Source organism: Ambystoma mexicanum, chromosome 6p (genome assembly GCF_040938575.1).
Source record: "Ambystoma mexicanum isolate Mex_15411 chromosome 6p, UKY_AmexF1_1, whole genome shotgun sequence".
NCBI lineage: Eukaryota > Metazoa > Chordata > Amphibia > Caudata > Ambystomatidae > Ambystoma > Ambystoma mexicanum.
Genome location: NC_090935.1, coordinates 54,138,513 through 54,160,119, shown reverse-complemented (window position 1 = coordinate 54,160,119; position 21,607 = coordinate 54,138,513). Strand labels below are relative to the sequence as shown.

The 21,607-nt window shown below is 46.7% G+C and overlaps 1 protein-coding gene across 1 annotated transcript in view; it reads left to right on the top strand.

Moving 5' to 3' along the window:
* The window catches only part of LOC138510659 (long-chain-fatty-acid--CoA ligase ACSBG2-like), a 508,494-nt gene that overhangs the window by 271,789 nt on the left and 215,098 nt on the right, over window positions 1-21,607 (top strand). The window contains exon 6 of the mRNA XM_069626444.1: window positions 6,927-7,091. Within this exon, the coding sequence (XP_069482545.1) occupies window positions 6,927-7,091 (165 nt within the window). The remainder of the gene's footprint in view (window positions 1-6,926; window positions 7,092-21,607) is intronic.

Here is a 21,607-nt window from a genome sequence, read left to right as displayed (position 1 = left end):
CATTCTTCCCTTGAGCTGGTGGGGCCAACCAGTTTGCACATCGCCTTCCCGAACCTGCTGTGGTCGAATCACCAGTGCCCCGCACTTGGAGACCGGATAGCCAAGCAGCTATCGACCCGGACCGTGATTAAAAGGAGCGTATCTTTTAAACTTCGTTGGCAGCACCGCAGTTGGTTTCTTCCCTGGGTAGTGCAGTACCTCGAACCTTCCTCCACGATGAGAGCCTCTCTTCCTCTGCTGGATCCCCCGAACTGCAGGAACTACCAGGAACAACCGCCACCGCATGAGCCACTTCTTCATTTAAAGGTACATTGTTCCGCCAGGCCGCCCTTTCTTCGCGGTAGCACTAAAGGTGTTTTAAATCCTTTACCTACCTGTTGGGTTGGTCGCCCCCCTCTCTTAACATTGTCTGTCGCTTTCTGCATCCACCTTTTCAACATCGTTAACCAGACTTGACTGCAGCTACAAGAACATTTTTGCTCCTGGGCCCTTGCCCTGTACCACTAACTCTGGCACAGGCCTACTAACTCTGGCACAGGCCTACTGACTCTGGTCACATTTGTTAGACCTGCCTTCTCTAGACTGATTCTCCATTCGACTGTGTGGTGCAACCCTTTCTTATAACTACCCTTTCCTTCCCACTGCATAATCATTGTGAAATGCCCTTTTGCTCAGTTTGCATTTGAAGTATTGCCTATACTGATGCACTGTCTTGCTGAACTGGGTCACAACTGATGGGAAGTGTTGCTAGGGTGTATAGGAACCTATTTCTAGATTACTTGTGTTTTCCCTCCCTTGTGAGAAATTGTTAGAGGATCCCTTGTGTGTAGTTGTCACTGTGCCATTTTGCTCAGTTTTCACTCTGGTTCACTTGGTCTACAATTTATATAGGAAGTGTGTATATTTTTCTATTGACTTAATTTAACTTGCTTGATACTTGTGATACATGTGCTTTCTTAGAAGTGTATAAAATAAATATATATATCTACTTTTTAACTACAAAGCTTTGGGCAGTGTTTCCTTGTGCCATAGTTCAGTAGACCTATTGTGTAAACCCTGAATACTGCTCATCTCCCTCTTGAGATAAGTCTGACTGCTCAGCCACAGCTACCAACTAAATCTTTGTGGTACAGACTGATACCAAAGGGGATTTATTGCTCTCACCTGTAGTCCTAATCTGGTGTAATGCTCCCTAAGGGAACTGCACTGGATTCTGCCTAACATGCACGATTGACTTACACTGACATGCACAAGTCTGCATGACGACTGACTGAATATCGTTCATCACCCAACAGGCACACAGTCCACCCAGGGAGATGAAGCCAGCCTGGTATCAGGTAATATTATCCTCACCAAAAATATCGCCGTATATATGGTCGTTTGGAACGGCCATAGGCGATATTTTTGGGGGGGGTCATTTTTGGGGTTTTTGGGAGCAGGGGTTGCGGGGGTGGTCCCTGCTCCTTTAAAAATAATGCAGGGGTTGAGGGGGTGTCCCCCGCAGGTTACATGCCTTAATATTGCCGCAAAAATATGGCGATATTTTTGTATGGGGATATTTTTGCGGGGATATTAACACATGGAACCGCCAGCCTAAGTACATCTGAAGGCACTTCTACGGGAGCAGGCGCCTCTACCTCCAACCCTGCAGCCATGGCACACACACAGGAGAACACCTGGAAAAACGACCCGCCACTGCCACCAGCACACCAAGTGTGGCTACAGTTCCCCAGCATTGTTGCTGATGCCACTGTGGGCTCACTACCTGCCACCAGTACAGGTGCACAGATGTCAAACCTGCACCCACACCTGCTGCCAAGACCACTACTCTGGCCACCCCTGTGGAGGCACAAAATGACACCCATACCACCAGGAGCCACCCATGAGGTGACACAGGCAACCACTCCCATGGCCCCTGACTCCCCCGTCTATCCAATGCCACCAGCATGAGGACTCTGACACAGGAACTGATGAAGATGGCATTGGGCCAGTGGATGCAGGTGGTCAGGGGGAGGCAGGTCCCCTGGCGAAGCACCCAGCCCTGTACACACCCCTGGGAGTGTGCCTCAGCATTCCCTGGAAGCCATAAGGAGGCGGTGCAACATGACTGAACGATGCCAGGAGCATATAGAGAGCATAGCTGAGCTGCAACTCCAACACCTATTGGGGATCAGGGGTCCAGTGCAGGGCTCATCCCACAGAATCCCAAGGGCCAGGGACTGGCAGTGCTGCCACCTCTCTGCGGAAACTGCAGCTAACACTGTAGAGTGCCAGAAGGTCAGGGAGCCGACAGGGGCAATCTCTGCAGGTGCAGAAACCAAGCAGAGTACCCTGCTCCTCATCCAGGGCCCGGTGGCCGAGGCTTCCACCTCTGCATCCACACGGAGGGCTCCCTGGCTGGCATTGCCCGGCGGTGATCATTAAGGAATGTGCCATGCACACAGGCAGAGAAAGCTGCCATGCCCAAGAAGGCACCGAAATAAGACTGCAATAGACCTGGCAGTCATACCGGGCACAAAGGAGGTGGGGGGCATTGGTGTTAGGGATTGGTAGGTGGGCACGGGTGTTTCATTGTGTACAAAATAAATCTCATTTATATTTGAACCGATGTGAGGACAGTGATAAGTGGGTGGTTGTGACAAATTTAATTTTTGACTATCTACAATTCCATGAGGTATGTGGAAGCAAATCTGGTCAATGGAAATAGCCAATCCCTTCTTGGCGCACAAGACGTCCGCCCCTGTCTTTTTCATGGTCACTGTTTGGCAGATAGCAGTCCCCGTGATGTGTGTCATCATCCTCTGGAGAAGCCATGTCGCCATCCGGAGGCGGGGGGACATGTCACTTAATGCACATGTTGTGCAGCATGGCACACACCACAACAGTCCTTCCCACCCCGTCTGCCTTATGCGTCATAGCGCCTTTTGTCTGATTGAGACACTGGAAACGCCCCTTCAATAGGCTAAAGGTTCGCTCTATGCAGAGCCTGGTCCTTACGTGTGCCTATTTACAGGCCTTCCCCTGCGCTGTGGGAGGGTTCCGGACAAGCATCATCGGCCAAGGCAGCTGAGGATATCTATAGGCAAAGACAATGGTCATAGGTGTTGCTTACAGAAACATGAGCAATTTTGGCATTTGGTCATGACATATTGATCAACAGTCTCATACTATGGGATAGGGAGTTTTGGTCGCAAAAGAATTCAACGAAGTAGAATTATTTTAATTTTATTTTATTGGTTGTTTATAAGGCGCTTGTAAAACAAGACAGTGTTTCAAAGTTCCACAAGGCAAAAGGGAAGGGAACAAGGGAGTGAATAAACAATGGAAAAGACAATAGGCCTCATTACAATGTTGGCGGTCCGGAAACAAGGGTGCCGGTAAGCTCACCGGCACCCTTGTTTCCGGACCAGCAAACTACAAGTCTGCCTGCCGGAGCGGCCGTGCCCGACAGGTCGGACCCTGCCGGGTGCAGCGGCCATGGTAGTCAGACTTACCATGGTAGCACTGGCCCAAAAAGCAACTGTGCCAGTTCTCCCGTGTCCCCACTCATAGGACTCTATGGGAATGGGGATTAACAAACGTACCAGCGCCAGACTCCCCGGCCGCCGGACTTGTAATAGCCCGGATGCACCAGCAGGGTTACCGCCTGACCCGTAATGAGGCCCAAAGAATGAATAATAAAGCAAGCAGCGGTCCTACTAGGGGAGGGGAAGAGGAAGATGGGAGCTTGAAGAAGAGTTGTGTGTCATTCACGTAACACTGGAAATGACGAGAGAAGGCACAGAGCAAGTGAGCAATGCCTGGGGGGGCTACCAATGTCACCTGTGTGCATGCAGTCCAGAGCTGTGATGATGTTGTGAAAGTGGACAGCTGCATACAAGCATGCCTCTGTGGCATTCACCTGTGTCAGGGTGGGGGGCAGGGAGATGTGCTAGGGCGCATGCTGCATGAGTCTGTCCAGCACCTGGCCAAGCACTATAGAAAATGTGGGCTGCGACATGCCATTCAGAATGCCCACAGTGTGCCGGATGGCGCATGTGATGAGAAGGCGCAGCACTGACACAAGCTTCGGCAGTGGTGGCAGTACTGTTCTGATCTTTCTCCTGCTTTTTAGGTTATCCTGTATCGGGGTGAGTAGCTCAGCTACTCTGCTTTCGCCAGTGCTAATTCCACCAGTTGAATGTGCCCAATTTTTTTGGAACACCACTCCCTAATTCCGCAGAGTGGTAAAATTGGCCGTAATTCCATTACCACCACTTTTTCCACTTACCGCTCGTCTCGTAATGAGGGCCAGTCTCATTGTACAGCTGATGACAGGCAGCAAGAGCTGTATAGGACTGATTTAAGGCCGAAAAGTAGGGTACATTTGCAACGTAACAGCAATGCTTCAAAAACAGAACCTTCAGGTGAAATCTTTACTGCACAAACCACACCTTTGATGTGACAATTGTTGAGGCGGTATAATCTGATGAGCTGCCCATCAGTCACTGCCCACTCTCATGGCCTAACCTGGGGAATGGGCGCTCTCCTTGTATGGCCTCTTCTCTGCCTTTCTGCTGCTTCTGCTCTAGACTGCGGCTGTTCATGCACCATAGACCACAGGGAATTCAGCAGCAGCCTAGAAAGTGGAGGGACCACCCGATGAGCCAAAAAAAGCGAAGGGACTCCCAAGGCGATAAAGATCTCATTGCAAAATCAGAAAGTCATGTTTTAGTAATGGCCGCATTGGCGCATTGTACATTTTTGTGATGATGCGTTTATCAATAACGTGGGTTTGATTTTAAGTCACGCACTTAGCACGTTCGCACTTTGTTTGAACTTAATTGCACTTTTGCTCTATAAATGTGGAAAATACTAAAATAAGTGAATACTGTATTTGTGTAAATCCCGTCAGATATTATGTCCCATGTTGGACTCTGAGTTTAAATTGTATTAACTGATGTGCAATAAATGTTATTCAAACAGGAACAGCTGTGTGTTGATTAGTTGGAATTCCTCCGTTCCTGGGGGTAGGGGAGGACATCCATATGTAAAGCACGTGCTGTTCATGCTTCTGCAACTCAGTGGAGAGCAGGAGATGCTGGAACTCCAGGTTTGCAACTGCTAGTGGCAGCATGGTGTTGGGAAATGTTTTTGGGGGTGATGTGGGCCCATATATCTCTTTTCTGAGTCCATTGGGTGCACCTGTGGCTTCATTTGACTCACGTTTGTGCACTTGCCTCCGCCTTTTGGGTGGAGGTGACCGCATTCTGTTTTTGGCGGAGTTGCCGCATATTTTGGCAGTATTCTGGCAGTATTTTGGCAGTATTTGGCAGTATTCTGGCAGTATTTGGCAGTATTTTGGCAGTATTTGGCAGTATTTTGGCAGTATTCTGGCAGTATTTGGCAGTATTTGGCAGTATTTTGGCAGTATTCTGGCAGTATTTTCGCAGTATTTGGCAGTATTTTGGCAGTATTTTGGCAGTATTTGGCAGTATTCTGCCAGTATTCTGCCAGTATTTGGCAGTATTTTGGCAGTATTCTGGCAGTATTTGGCAGTATTTTCGCAGTATTTGGCAGTATTTTGGCAGTATTTTGGCAGTATTTGGCAGTATTTTCGCAGTATTTGGCAGTATTTTGGCAGTATTTGGCAGTATTTGGCAGTATTTTGGCAGTATTTGGCAGTATTTTGGCAGTATTTTCGCAGTATTTGGCAGTATTTTCGCAGTATTGGGCAGTATTTCTACGTATAATATGGCAGAATTTCTCTTTTTTGATGCTGGTGCCTTTTCCCCAGTGCTACTTCCACTGGAATGTGCACCCTTTTTCTGGAACACCCATCCCAAATTCGCCACAGTGGTAAAAGTGGTCATAATTCCGTTACCGCCAAACTCTTAATGTAGTGCTGACGAGAGGGAGCAAGAGCGTTGTAGGAATGATTTTAGGCAGAACTGAATTTTACAGGGGAACCTCAGGGACAAGCCAGACCAATCTAGGTAGCTTGGCAGGCAGTCAAGACTAAGGGGGTCATTATGAGTTGGGCGGTAAGGGATACCGGGCACCGGTAAGGAGACCGGTGCTGGTAATCCCTTACCGCCCAATTCCGTGGTCCCTTAGCTGGAACCGTAAAGGACGTGTGGTCTGACCACACGCCATGGCTACCTCTAATCTCGGAATGAGGGCCTAAGTCTCAGGCGGGGTGATAGTGATCGGAAGCCCACAATGAGCACACACAGTAGAACGCCACAGATTACCCTTAGACAGATGTATATCAAAATACATTTATTAGAGGCCTTTATAACAAAACACGATTAAACCACAGTTATCCGGAAAACAATTACCACACACGCATATTCACTATGTAACATATATTCAATACTGTGATACGGGCGCGTTATAGATGCCATATCATATCAAAGTAGGGTACATTTACAACTCAACAATGCTTCAAAAACAGAACCATGAGTTCAAATATGTACAGCGCAGCCCGAGCTTTTGATGTAACACTTATCCAAGTCTGGGTGTCTTAGTCAAACCCTTTCTACCTCATTTTGCAAAGTAGCTCAGGCAATCGCCTTCGTGGAGCTTTATAGACTTGCCTTAGAGATTAAGTGTATGGACCTGATTCACAACACATTTTTCTATTTGATTTTCCCATTGAAGAATGCTTTGCGAACCAGGCCCTGGACATTCGAGCCAATGGTTCATGTCACGTGGTAGTCTAGTCAATGCAGAGTGGGGATCCTTGAAGCAGTTATCACACTTTGAGTATATGATGACTACCAGGCTATAACGGGGAAGCTCCAAGGACACATTCAGTTTCTGTGTCTGCCACAACAACCCTCTGGAGGTACTGGATAAACCCCCAGAGTGCCAGCAATAGGATTGGTTTTGAAGTCCACCGTGGCTCAACATGTGCCGTCTCTTTTCTTCCTCTGCTCCTGCAGGTCACGTGGCTTATGAAAACAGTCGGCAAAGCTACTGGTGTGAGAGAGGGAGACATTGGCGTCAGCTACTTGCCCCTGAGCCACGTGGCTGCACAATACCTGGACCTCTGGCTGCCCATGTGCTTTGGAGGCACCACTTACTTTGCAAAACCAGATGCCTTAAAGGTAATCTGTGTGTGTGTGTGTGTGTGTGTGTGTGTGTCTACTGGCAGGTTGCGGTGTCCGGCCATACATGGCTACACTCACTGAGGCTAATCATTGTGTAGTTAGGACCTCATACATTTTGCGTGCAGTAGGTACCGTTACTGCACATGGTCCTCCTGGTAATCTGTCTGGGTTGGCTGTACCATTATGAAATTCAAGAAATACTCCATACAGGATTCCTGGAAAATGCCTGGCATTGTTTTGCTAAGGCTAAGGGCCACGGCAAACGGCACCTCCGTCGCCTGTTTGCCTATTCGCCCTGGACGCCCTGCAAAGTCGTCTACAGCAACAATCAGGTAAGGTGGTATGAATGTGGAGCACAGTCAGGGGTACACCTTTGAAATCTTGCCACTACTTTATTACTACCATTTGATTAGGTTTGGGTTTGTTTGACCTAATCACATTTCATGGAATTTATTTGACCTTTTGTTCGGTCTCAAATGCAGGGGGAGACCCCCACAACCCCCCACTTCCCGTCAACCTAATCTATACCCTTACCCACCCCCATATATATATTTATTTAAATTTGACTGAAAAACAGGTAAAAAAATGTCGATCAAATGTTTTAGGTCAATTGTGCTAATACCTTTGATTTGACCATTTTTGAATCCTGCTGCCTTTTGAATTGTGCCATTATTTTAAACCCTGGCTCCCTTCAAAGCGTGCTACTAGAGAATCTAGTAATCCTGTTACGTTTGTCACCACCTTAAATCCTGCTGCTCTCTGAAGTTTACCACTGTGTTGTATCTAGCTGTCCTGTGAAGTTTACCACTGTGTTGTATCTAGCTGCCTTGTGAAATTTACAACTGTGTTGTATCTAGCTGCCGTGTGAAGTTTACCACTGTGTTTTATCTAGCTGTCCTGTCAAGTTTACCACTGTGTTGTATCTAGCTGCCCTGTGAAGTTTACCACTGTGTTGATCCTAGCTACCTTGTGAAGCCTGCCATTGAGTTGAATCTAGCTACCCTGTGAAAGTTTACCCGTTTTGAATCCTGCTGTCTTTTACATTTTGCCACCATTTAAAACGTGCTGCCCTTCAAAGTTTACCACTGTGTTAAATATTGCTGTCTACTACCTACAAACCACCCCTGCATCTTGCTCCCCTCCTGCATACCTCCCATGCCCATACAGGCTAGCCTTCCCACACACAAGCCCCACATCCGCCACATGAATAAACTGCTGCAAATAACAAATAACCCAGACACTTGACGTTGACCCTCCAGACACAATAATCCCAGTGCACACAATCCAAGCACATACAGAAAGCCAACACGCCAGTTTCTCCTGGTTCTGCAAACACCAACAGAAGAGCATAAGCTCTTCCCCATCCCTCTTCCCTCAATAACCTGCCCAGCCCACTTTCTTACAGAGCCACGTGAGCACCTGGAAAACATGGTGGCAGTGTGCAGTATACATCCACATAACACCCATGTCCATGCTCCTTCCAAGGACAGAAATGGAGGGTGTACAATCGCAGACGATACCACCAAAGTACAGGCTTTTGATAAACACCTGGATCGCTTTTGACCCTTTTTAATCTTCAATTGAAAAGGGGGGAACAAAAAGCTGGCCACTGTTTAAGCCCCTCCGGTGGTCCGCATGTAGAAAGTGATTGAGCATTGAAGGAAAGCTTTTGTGCTGCCCTTCACTACAGGAAAAACCCTGGCAAAAATGTAGGGAGTTTTATAAATGTTTACCACCAAATCTTGAGTGGAGATAATCTTCGGAGGAAATAATATGAGGATGTTACCTCATAATCAGGCAGCAATTACCTCATACGTCTTCATATGGTGTACCACATTTGGTATATATTTCAACAAAAGGAAGGAATGTACAACAAACTATATAAAACAATGAGCTTATCCCCTCAGAAAGCAGAAATACATAACAGCCGCTAAATCAATATGGGCTGCATTATGTATTCTCAATACACATAGAACAGTGTTGTTAGAAAATATCATTTTTAATATATTAATCTCTAATTCAGCACAGGTAATACAAAAATAGTTACAACAACATATACACATAACACAGTCATATACATGTTAAAAACATTCCACCTCGCAATATAGAAACATTTACGCCGACAATTAGATCAGCATAGCACCAAAAAGGCAACTTAATTGATTTCATTTCCCATTGTGTGTTACAGCCCAACTTATATAAGTTTCTGTCCTCTGTGTTCTCAATAACCGGACATTCATCAGGGGCAGAGGTAATCCTGTGCTTCAGGTAGATTCTTCCTATTCGACCAACAACTTGCTATTTTTAAGGAGAAAAGAGAGAAACATGTGTCACTGACACCGGCATAATTGGTTTAATTTACTCATCACTGCCACACCCTAATCACCAATAGGGTACCAAGTATAAAATGAATCATATACCTGGTCTAAGGTCTCAAGAAATATATAACTTGGACCTCAAAAGCCAACCCATTTATGGCTCTTCACTGCAGAAGCAGAAGGGATTCAGCATCAAGTACTACGAAATACCTCCCCCAACGCTAAAATGTAGAACTCTCTCAGTAATAATAGTTGTTCTTTTACCCTGAGTAGAAGAAAATCTAGGCATCTCAATCATCGGTTGGATCCTGGAACAACCCCTAATTTCGAAGATCTAATATATGGATTGCTCACCATGGGATGTGGAAGCTGAATTTTACCTAGATCCAACCAAGTCTCAATAATGGTCACCACCCGTGGATCCTTTCCAATTCCTCTAAACCTCCAAGTGTCTGAAAAACAGGTGGAGGAAGATAGATTACATTCGCCCTCCAAATATCCATTATTTCTCACCTCCAATTTAACAAAGTAATCTTACCTATCTAAGGTTCTTGTGAGCCAACAAATATATGTTTTAATCGGAGTACCATCTGAATACGGCCTCTTCCTCTTCACAGATGTGAACCTCTCGCTCTGTAATATTACAATGCTGAGTCAGCAAAATGTCAAGGAGTAGCCCCTTGTAAGACTTAAGTAATTAGACAACACTCCTGACTCTTACCCACAATTAGGTGGATCCGCTCCTAGTAGGCAGTCACGTATAGAAGTTTGAGAACAGGGGCCGGCGGCCACGTCCATCGTCAGTTCTACCACCAACCGTCCACAAATCCTCATAACAAGTAAGTGGCGTACCGTGCTGACGTCACCACGCTGGTCATCGCGCAGCGACGTAAAATGTCATCACGTACCCTTCAAAAAAAGGGGGCCGGGCTCCAAAAAATCCCTAATGATAGCGAGGTTGCTGCGCAACCATTGTTACGGGGAAAACAAAAGGAGATCTCACACAACCCAAGGGCCCACAGTGTCCCTACCACAACAACATAACAGGTATATACGGGGCTCAGAACTAGTAACACCCAATGAAAAAATGGGGTAATTAACCGAAGTTTTTATACCCAAAGACCACCATCTGACTGAAATTAGTCACTCTTACAGTGGGAAAAACCCTTGACCCGATCATGTCCAACGGTCATAGAGAAACCACAGAGTCATCTCTCTCAATAAGGATTTGCCACAATGGAAGCAATACAGTTTGTTGTACATTCCTTCCTTTTGTTGAAATATATGTTATATATCCTCACTTAGTAGGAGGGATCATCACCAGAGTGTGGGGTTACCCTTATAGATGAGTACCACATTTGGTGACATCAGTCACGTCTCTGGGCATCACTTGAATGCTGCTAAGCATTGCTGGAACTGAAAACCTGTCCTTAAGGTGCAAGACATGACTACTGGCGCGTTGCGGTGTGCAGCCATACATTTTAACCTGCATATGGGCTTTTGGGCAAGCTATTCTTTTTTTTTTGTTCTTTCCTCCCATAGTCATCTATGGGAAACCCTTTCTTTTTGCTTTGTTTTATCTGATCTTTTGGAGGTAAGTAAAGCCTTCTGATTTACTTCCCTTCCTTTGTGCTCATTTTTCTGGAAAACGGTTCAGTCCATCAGACTATCAGTGCTGAGAGATGTCTTGCACACATCACCCCAAAGCGAAGTGCGATTAGGATAATGTGTAGCCATATACATTTTTCTTTTGTAACTTTTGGGTTACAAATGAGATGTGTCCAGGGTTGTCTGGTGGCAGCGGATATTTTCCTACTGTGTCATGAGTGTTTTACTCTAAGATGGCCGTTCCATGACAGCTCTGCCTGTCCTTTGGCCATATTGATTTATTGTCTTTCCTCCTGCCCTCCCAGGTCTGGAATTGCCTTATATGGAATGCCCTTTCCAAGGGAAAGCTTTGCATTTTCAGTCTAAGGCGTGGTCTGTGTGTGCGGCTGTGTTTGGGGGCAGGGGCTGCCGGGTGCTGTGCCTGAATTTATGTGGCTGGGCAGATTGTCGGGCCAGTGGCTATCTGTGATTGGATAGCAACTGCCAGGTTGAATGGTGCAGATGCTTACCATTGGTGGACCTGGGCGAGCTTCCAATGCAAATCCTGGATAAAAGGAGGACTCCTGCAGCCATTCCACAGATCATCATTGGAGCCAAGACCCCTATGAATGAGTGCAGCCGGCTGACGACCTGAGGACGACTCCTACAGCTGAGCAGCACCAACTCCAGCGAAGTCCCAGTGAAGCCATGCTCCTCTGCCTGATCTTAAGAAGACCCTTGCTGGTGCTTCGACCCCCACACTGGTGAGAACAACCAGTCTCGACCCCTGCACAAGGATCTGTGTCTTCTGAGCCTTCAGAAATGTCATTGGACCAACCAATGGACTGACAAGCTCTTTCCTGGGCTATCTCGCTGCAACCGTCACTGTCCTGAGTGCGTCCTTAGAACTTGGAGGATCTAGAAGACACCTCCGCCTGCAAGTTCAGCCTTCTTGCATGAATGGAAGCCGTGCAGGGCTTGCTCCTTTTTTTGGCCATTGAAGTTTGCTTGTCACCGCCCGACCATGGTGACTCCAGTTGCAATCCATCGTCTTCGGTCCCTGGTGGTGTTCTGAGTGTGCCTGCTCTGCAGAAGTCTTCATCTTTTCTTTGCAAGGGCGATCAGCTTTGAGGTGCCTGCAACCAGGATTCAAGCACCGCGACCGACCAAAACTAAATCCCGCTTCCAAAAGTGACCTCTGTACTCGTGACCCCTGAGCCTACCTTGACCAGATAACGCACATAAGACTGTATCCCTAACGGAAGCCAGAACTTCAGCAGTGGTCTCTGAAGAAATTGGACACAAGGGGTAAGTGAACGCACCTGCTCCTTTTCCCCTGGATTGGGTTACATAAAACAGCGCCGTTTCACAAATATGCCTAATGGCCTCCGCCTTATGGGGCATCTCCTGCCAGAAAATGCAAACTTGCTTCGGCTGGTCTCAGTGTCTCTATTGATAAAAATCTTCAATTTCTCCTTCATGTTCTATGACCCTATTGTAACCTCACTGTCACCACGTCTGTAATGTATTATGTTTCATCTGTGACCATAAGGAAACCTCACTGTCACAACTGCATTGATTGTACTGTAACCACTACTAGCGCTGTGATACCTCCGAGTCTGGGCGCTATCAACAAATCAAATAAATAAACAAACACGTGTTCTCTCTTCTCCATCCGCAGGCATTCTGGTACGGCTCTGGGTGACGGAGATCCTTTATGTTAAACTCTGCTTTTCTGTCCCACAGCATTGATTCTGCACGCCGCCAATTCCTGGCTCTTACACCTCCGTACTCGGGCTCAGCTTTACCAGAACCCCCGTTCAGCCATCGGCAGGAGTGGATCCAATAGGATTGTCTGGTTAGCAGCCCCTGCAACACCCAGGAACTCTTCAGTGCATCCAAAGGCCATCAGACATCCACAAAATGACTTGATGTAATACCACCACCACACCACTAATGATGGCCTCCATGAGAGTTCTGCTGGCCAATAAGGGACTCACTTGCCCTTCTTTTGATTGCATATTCCTCTTGTTAAAACACTGAAAACTATGCATTAATCTCAACGATCACTTTTGCACAGAAATCAGCAGGAGCACATGAAGGGTTGCCAAATAAGAGGTTGGGTGCTAGTTCCCTGATGGTCTGGGGTGCGTAGGAATCAGCAGGAGCACAAGAAGGGATGCCAGATATGAGTTTGAGTGCTAGTTCCCTGATGGTCTGGGGAGCACAGGAATCAGCATGAGCACAGGAAGGGTTGCCAGATAAGAGGTTGGGCTAGTTTCCTGATGGTCTGGGGTGCACAGAAATCAGCAGGAGCACATTAAGGGTTGCCAGATAAGAGTTTGAGTGCTAGTTCCCCGATGGTCTGGGGAGCACAGGAATCAGCATGAGCACATGAAGGGTTCCCAGATAAGAGGCTGGGTTAGTTTCCTGATGGTCTGGGGTGCACAGGAATCAGCAGGTCCACAGGAAGGGTTTCCAAATAATAGGTTGGGTGCTAGTTCCCTGATGGTCTAAGGTGCACAGGAATCAGCAGGAGCACAGGAAGGGTTTCCAAATAATAGGTTGGGTGCTAGTTCCCTGATGGTCTGGGGTGCACAGGAATCAACAGGATCACAGGAAGGGTTTCCAAATAAGAGGTTGGGTGCTAGTTCCCCGATGGTCTGGGGTGCAGAGGAATCAGCAGGAGCACAGGAAGGGTTTCCAGATAAGAGATTGGGGTCTAGTTCCCTAATGGTCTGGGGTGCACAGAAATCAGCAGGAGCACATGAAGGGTTGCCAGATAAGAGTTTGAGTGCTAGTTCCCTGATGGTCTGGGGAGCACAGGAATCAGCATGAGCACATGAAGGGTTGCCAGATAAGAGGCTGGGTTAGTTTCCTGATGGTCTGGGGTGGACAGGAATCAGCAGGTCCACAGGAAGGGTTTCCAAATAATAGGTGGGGTGCTAGTTCCCTGATGGTCTAAGGTGCACATGAATCAGCAGGAGCACAGGAAGGGTTTCCAGATAAGAGATTGGGGTCTAGTTCCCTAATGGTCTGGGGTGCACAGAAATCAGCAGGAGCACATGAAGGGTTGCCAGATAAGAGTTTGAGTGCTAGTTCCCCGATGGTCTGGGGAGCACAGGAGTCAGCATGAGCACATGAAGGGTTGCCAGATAAGAGGCTGGGTTAGTTTCCTGATGGTCTGGGGTGCACAGGAATAAGCAGGTCCACAGGAAGGGTTTCCAAATAATAGGTTGGGTGCTAGTTCCCTGATGGTCTAAGGTGCACGGGAATCAGCAGGAGCACAGGAAGGGTTTCCAAATAATAGGTTGGGTGCTAGTTCCCTGATGGTCTGGGGTGCACAGGAATCAGCAGGAGCACAGGAAGGGTTTCCAAATAATAGGTTGGGTGCTAGTTCCCTAATGGTCTGGGGTGCACAGGAATCAGCAGGAGCACAGGAAGGGTTTCCAAATAATAGGTTGTGTGCTAGTTCCCTGATGGTCTGGGTTGCACAGGGATCAGCAGGGGCACAGGAAGGGTTTCCAGATAAGAGGTTGGGTGCTAGTTCCCTGATGGTCTGGGTTGCACAGGGATCAGCAGGGGCACAGGAAGGGTTTCCAGATAAGAGGTTGGGTGCTAGTTCCCTGATGGTCTGGGTTGCACAGGGATCAACAGGGGCACAGGAAGGTTTTCCAGATAAGAGGTTGGGTGCTAGTTCCCTGATGGTCTGGGTTGCACAGGGATCAGCAGGAGAACAGGAAGGGTTTCCAGATAAGAGGTTGGGTGCTAGTTCCCTGATGGTCTGGGTTGCACAGGAATCAGCAGGAGCACAGGAAGGGTTTCCAGATAAGAAGTTGGGTTCTAGTTCCCTGATGGTCTGGGGTGCACAGGAATCAGCAGGAGCACACGAAGGGTTTCCAAATAATAGGTTGTGTGCTAGTTCCCTGATGGTCTGGGTTGCACAGGGATCAGCAGGGGCACAGGAAGGGTTTCCAGATAAGAGGTTGGGTGCTAGTTCCCTGATGGTCTGGGTTGCACAGGGAACAGCAGGGGCACAGGAAGGGTTTCCAGATAAGAGGTTGGGTGCTAGTTCCCTGATGGTCTGGGTTGCACAGGAATCAGCAGGAGCACAGGAAGGGTTCCCAGATAAGAGGTTGGGTTCTAGTTCCCTGATGGTCTGGGGTGCACAGAAAGCAGCAGGAGCACATGAAGGGTTTCCAGATAAGAGGTTGGGTGCTAGTTCCCTGATGGTCTGGGTTGCACAGGAATCAGCAGGAGCACAGGAAGGGTTTCCAGATAAGAAGTTGGGTTCTAGTTCCCTGATGGTCTGGGGTGCACAGGAATCAGCAGGAGCACAAGAAGGGTTTCCAAATAATAGGTTGTGTGCTAGTTCCCTGATGGTCTGGGTTGCACAGGGATCAGCAGGGGCACAGGAAGGGTTTCCAGATAAGAGGTTGGGTGCTAGTTCCCTGATGGTCTGGGGAGCACATGAATCAGCAGGAGCACATGAAGGGTTGCCAGATAAGAGGATGGGTGCTAGTTCCCTGATGGTCTGGCATGCACAGGACGTGTTGCCAGATAAGAGGTTGGGTGCTAGTTCCCTGATGGTCTGGCATGCACAGGACGTGTTGCCAGATAAGAGGTTGGGTGCTAGTTCCCTGATGGTCTGGCATGCACAGGACGTGTTGCCAGATAAGAGGATGGGTGCTAGTTCCCTGATGGTCTGGCATGCACAGGACGTGTTGCCAGATAAGAGGTTGGGTGCTAGTTCCCTGATGGTCTGGCATGCACAGGACGTGTTGCCAGATAAGAGGTTGGGTGCTAGTTCCCTGATGGTCTGGCATGCACAGGACGTGTTGCCAGATAAGAGGTTGGGTGCTAGTTCCCTGATGGTCTGGCATGCACAGGACGTGTTGCCAGATAAGAGGATGGGTGCTAGTTCCCTGATGGTCTGGCATGCACAGGACGTGTTGCCAGATAAGAGGTTGGGTGCTAGTTCCCTGATGGTCTGGCATGCACAGGACGTGTTGCCAGATAAGAGGTTGGGTGCTAGTTCCCTGATGGTCTGGCATGCACAGGACGTGTTGCCAGATAAGAGGATGGGTGCTAGTTCCCTGATGGTCTGGCATGCACAGGACGTGTTGCCAGATAAGAGGTTGGGTGCTAGTTCCCTGATGGTCTGGCATGCACAGGACGTGTTGCCAGATAAGAGGTTGGGTGCTAGTTCCCTGATGGTCTGGCATGCACAGGACGTGTTGCCAGATAAGAGGTTGGGTGCTAGTTCCCTGATGGTCTGGGTAGCACAGGGATCAGCAGGAGCACAGGAAGGGTTTCCAGATAAGAGGTTGGGTGCTAGTTTCCTGATGGTCTGGGGAGCACATGAATCAGCAGGAGCACATGAAGGGTTGCCAGATAAGAGGTTGGGTGCTTGTTCCCTGATGGTCTGGCATGCACAGGAAGTGTTGCCAGATAAGAGGTTGGGTGCTAGTTCCCTGATGGTCTGGCATGCACAGGACGTGTTGCCAGATAAGAGGTTGGGTGCTAGTTCCCTGATGGTCTGGCATGCACAGGAAGTGTTGCCAGATAAGAGGATGGGTGCTAGTTCCCTGATGGTCTGGCATGCACAGGACGTGTTGCCAGATAAGAGGATGGGTGCTAGTTCCCTGATGGTCTGGCATGCACAGGACGTGTTGCCAGATAAGAGGTTGGGTGCTAGTTGAGTCGAGGTGGTGCATGAAAAGTAGCAAGAGCGGATGACGTAGGAGTGAGGCTTGGAGGAAATAAGGCACATGGGGAAGGCAGGGAAATTAGGTTTTAGACAGTTCTGTGGATTGTTCATATTTTAATGCAAATGGAGGCGGGAAACTCACCAGCAGAGGGAGTGAAGGAGAGCCGACAGGGATGACCATAGACTGGAATCGACTGACCAGGACCTGATATTGCTACCAAGATAATGAACTTGGATTGGCATAATTGAAGCTTTTCCGTAGAAGCTTTATGTCCATCCAAGGCAAGAGCTGTCAATATATCAAAATAATCTTGTGTGCCAGCTTCCAATTAGGGAGATGGCAAGGATACGGGATGGTCTTCCTGGGTTAGGAGACAACACCAGGGCACACTATAGGCTTAACAATGCACTTGTATGTTTAGTATCAATAGTAACTAATAATTTTATGAATTATTTTTTAATAAAACACAATCAAGAGCACAAAGTAAATAATGACTTGAAGCATAGACTTTTCATATGGTGCATTCAATTTGTGCAAATTTAAGTTAATAGAACAAAAAGTTTTTTCACAACAATCAATTCCATAAAACAATATTTTTTCATGAAGCAAAATCAATCCATTGTTCATATGGAAATACATGAATGAGAGAAATATATGTGTATCAAACACTACTATCTCCTTCAAGGAGTCAGTTGTACTGCAGTAGATCTGTGTGGTCCAGTGCCACTCCTTGTATATGTGCACTGCGCATTTCGGGCTAGCCACCCTTCATCAGGTGTGAGTAGTAGGGTGGTTTTCTGCAAAATAAGTAAATGAAAGATAGGTCATGATTCCTTCAATGTACATAATGTAGACTTCCCTGTGGCACTGCTCTGAACGTGCTATGTGTGTAAAACGATGATGCCTATGGAGTTTGTCAGACTCCATAACCAAAAGAAACACAGAGTTGAAATCACAGAAAAATACATGAGATAGTGGGAAGAGGGTCTCACTCTCTCCAGGTTGAAAATTAAAAAGTCCTAGAGTCCAGAAAAGGTGCTGGGGGGAGGGGAATGAGCACATTTCTGAGAATTCTCCCTAACACCTTTCCTAAGCAGTATCGAGGTTTTTACATTTTCTGAAATATAATTCTCGCATCCCCATGAGCTGAGGACAAGCGATAATCAAATGTCTAAGATCCTCAGTTACCTCATGGTGTACACAGAATCTACAGCTCAGCAATTCCACCGGGCAAAAACCATATCTCACAGTTATTTGCCTAGTATGATTTAAGTTCCAACGGAATTAAAAAAATTGCTTCCTGACCTAGCGACTCGTGTATATCGTTAGCTATGATGCTGTAGGTCCCCGTTTTTTATGGTCCGTACTTATTCTAATGATGTGTATGCATGAACTTTCTCCATTGAGACAATGCAATCATTTTGATATAATGCACCTTTAACTTTGTCCGGGATCGATGTAAGATCTGCAACCATCAGATTTAAATCCACCAACAAATGTAAACAATGACTGGCTAACTCATTCAGGGGTTTCTGTTTCCCTGTGTTACCATCTCAGCCATGTCACTGTAAAGAGACTCTGGGACTGGAGCTATCTTCCTATACAGATTAATTAATCTCCAATTCTCTCTAATAGTAAGTGAATTAAAACCAAGCTCGTATTGGATTGCCACTAAAGGCACAGAATTCTGAATGCTTAATCCCTTAAACCCGCAATGCCCTTCCTCCCAAACACTCAGGACATTGCCAGGAAGTCCCACTTTCAGCACTTCCTTCTCAAAGGAATTCTACCTTTTCTCACCTTCCCCCAGAAGCTCCATGTTACCCGAGCCCTGGTTCTCTCTAGAGTTCACTATTGCAATAGTCTACTCCAGAATCTAACTTCTTCCACTCTGCGACCCCTGCAGCTAATCCGGAATAGGGCAGCATGACTTATTCTTGGCCTCAAGCCCAGGGGCCGCATCTCTCCTGCCCTAAAAGTCTTCACTGGATCTGGTTGCTTCACGGATTAAATTAAAAGCCCTCTGTATCATCCACAAGGCTAACTGGGACCAGGGACCACACTATCGGCAACTCTCTCTTACTAAATATTCTCCCTGTAGACTTCTGCTTTCCTCTGTCACCAACTCTTTGTGTGTAAAGCGTTTCACTAAACAGAGGCCAGGTAGTCAATTGCTTTCCTCAGCTGGCTCCCTTCTATGGAACAGCCTTCCCCGCTGCGTCTTGAGCAGGATTTTCTTAAATTCGGGAAGCTACTCAAGACTTTCCTCTTTACCTCCTCCTTTCCCCCTTCTCTTCTCTGCTAATTTCACAGTTGCTTTGTTTGGTGACCAGTGCCCTTATGCATCCTCGGGCCGTGACCTCCCACATTGAATCACCCCCAGCTTCTGTCCATCCTCAGCACTTGCCTCAGCACACCCTCTGTCTTGGAGGCTCGCACTTACCATACCTTGCACTACATCTGTTGCTCACCCACGAGCACGGCCACCCCAGCACTTACCCACAATGCCCCCTCGTTTCTGCGCTTGCACGTTCAGAATACTAACAAGGCATAGTAGGTTTGTCCTTTTTCCCCCTTCTCTGTATTTAATATCTTTACGTATTTCATGTTTTAATGTGTCTCTTCCCCATGTCCCCTCCCTGATGCCCTGTGGGCGCTTTGAAACAGAATTTACTTACTGTATAGGCACCTAACAAGGGAACAATAAATAAATAAATAAATATTCTTCGTCATTAATTAGCCTCTGAAGATTCCAGAAATTCTAGTACCCAAGAACAATGTATCTCTATCCCATATAAAATCTTGGAGATAACTTTACCCTCAAAGAATTTTAATACAGGGAGTATTGAAAAATGACCGAATTGGGCATCTAACTGAATAGATTGGGTTGTCAATGCGGACATCTTTGCTCTCAACCATTGTCTAATTTGAGATTTATGCGGCTTGGAAACAATCGGAAAACCAAGATATATAAAGCTGTGAACTCTTTCCAAGCCTCCTTCTGCATTCCATCTCACTTGGAGTACCGAATGCTCATGGAGACTGATGATTAGGCGTAACAGACCCCGCTTCCCTCCGGCAAGCCCCAATTATGCAGTTTTGCCCAAAGAAGCTTCCTGTCTGCTGCATGAAATGCAGCAGATAAATGAATAGTGGCAACCTAACATTGGCTTCCTAAGTTTATCAGCGCCTTGATATTTACGAGTTTGGGCGCTGTCAACAAATGCAATAAATAACAAACACAGACTGATATTTTCTTTGCCACACCCATGATAGAATGCATTTAAAAATCATACCATTTAAGGTAGTATTCATATTAAATCGAAAGCCTGTCTGACACATTTGTAATCTACCAGATTCATTAGCCCACTTTTTTCGAAATGGACAAGAATCAAAGAGGCAAAAAACGTTACTATCCACGTCCAATATAGAGACCGGTCTATAGTTCCTTGGGTCGCCACTGAGGCCCTTCTTATGAATTGGTACACTATATGCGGTCCGGAGTGAGTCTGGGAAATAGTGACATGCTAAAATCTGCTGAAATAAAATAGATAAAATAATAGACCACTCCCTTCTAGCATTTTTAAATAAAGCATTTGAAAGTTTGTTGGGGTAGGGGTCTCTGGAGCTACTTATTATCTTCACCAGTATTTCTTTTATTATTTCCTGATTCAGAGGCATGTGATATGTAGGCTCTTTGTTAGATAGACTACTAAAGTTCGGTGAAACACTATGAACATTCTCAGAGAACACACTTGAATAATAATCTTTCCAACCAGTGTCCGACACCGAATTAATTTGTACATTAGCTTGTTTTTTAACATCATAATTTTTAATTCTCCATCTCTTTGAAATAACGCCAATCTATGATTCATAAGCCACTTGTTATAATGCAGCTGGCTTTTTTTGATTTCCAGAATAGTGAGTGACGGGGATAACTCTTTTCTGTCTTTCAATTGTTGACCATGCACCTCTTGGTCAAATGCATGTACATGTTTCTGCTTTGCCCCCGAATTCCTATGGGAATTTCTCAAAATAGCACCAAGGAATTCGTCCACAAATGTCTAAAATGTATCCACCAAGAAGGGTATCTAATTTCCATTCCAAAGTGGAGTCGCCTAAACAAAGACTGCATTGTTTATACTTTTCATGTTAAATGGGTTCCATGATATTTTATTACCCGCCTGATTGACCAAGATCTCGGTTTGGCCAAATTGATCACTACAACCTAAACCCAGATCTATCCCTGTCAAGAACATACAATGATCACTTAGGTCATTTGGTCGCATCTTCAAAAAATGCACATCTGGTAAGCAGCCATTCATGCGAGAATATATAATCTAGAAGAATTGGATGTTGTTACTCCATGTATGTTTATGCAGGACATCCCCTGGAATTGACCCATTAAACATGTATAACCATGACGCGTGCAGTCCTCTTGACCATTGCTGTCCATTACTCACCCCAGTATTGGCACTAACCACCCTAGGGGTGACTGTTTTCCTTGTATTTGCAACGATACAATAAGCATTCAGCTCTCCCAATATTATGGGTGAACCAGGCCTCTGTTTAAATGCTAATAAAACTGAGATCCTTCTCATCGGCACACCCCCTCCATCCTTTCCCCTCACTCTCTGGTCTGCCTCCCTTGGCCCTCCTCCTGCCCCTACCTGTGAAACAAAGAACGTAGGGGTCATCTTTGACTCCACACTATCCTTCTCTTCACACATCTGCAAAGTCTCTAAAAAATCCAACTTCTTACTACACCTCCTCAGAGGTACCGTTCCCTTCCTCTCCTTCCCTTAGAAGCTCACTGTATCCCAAGCTATGATTTTCTCTAAGCTGGACTACTGTAACAGCCTCGTTCTAAATCTACCTGCCTCCACTCTCCACCCTC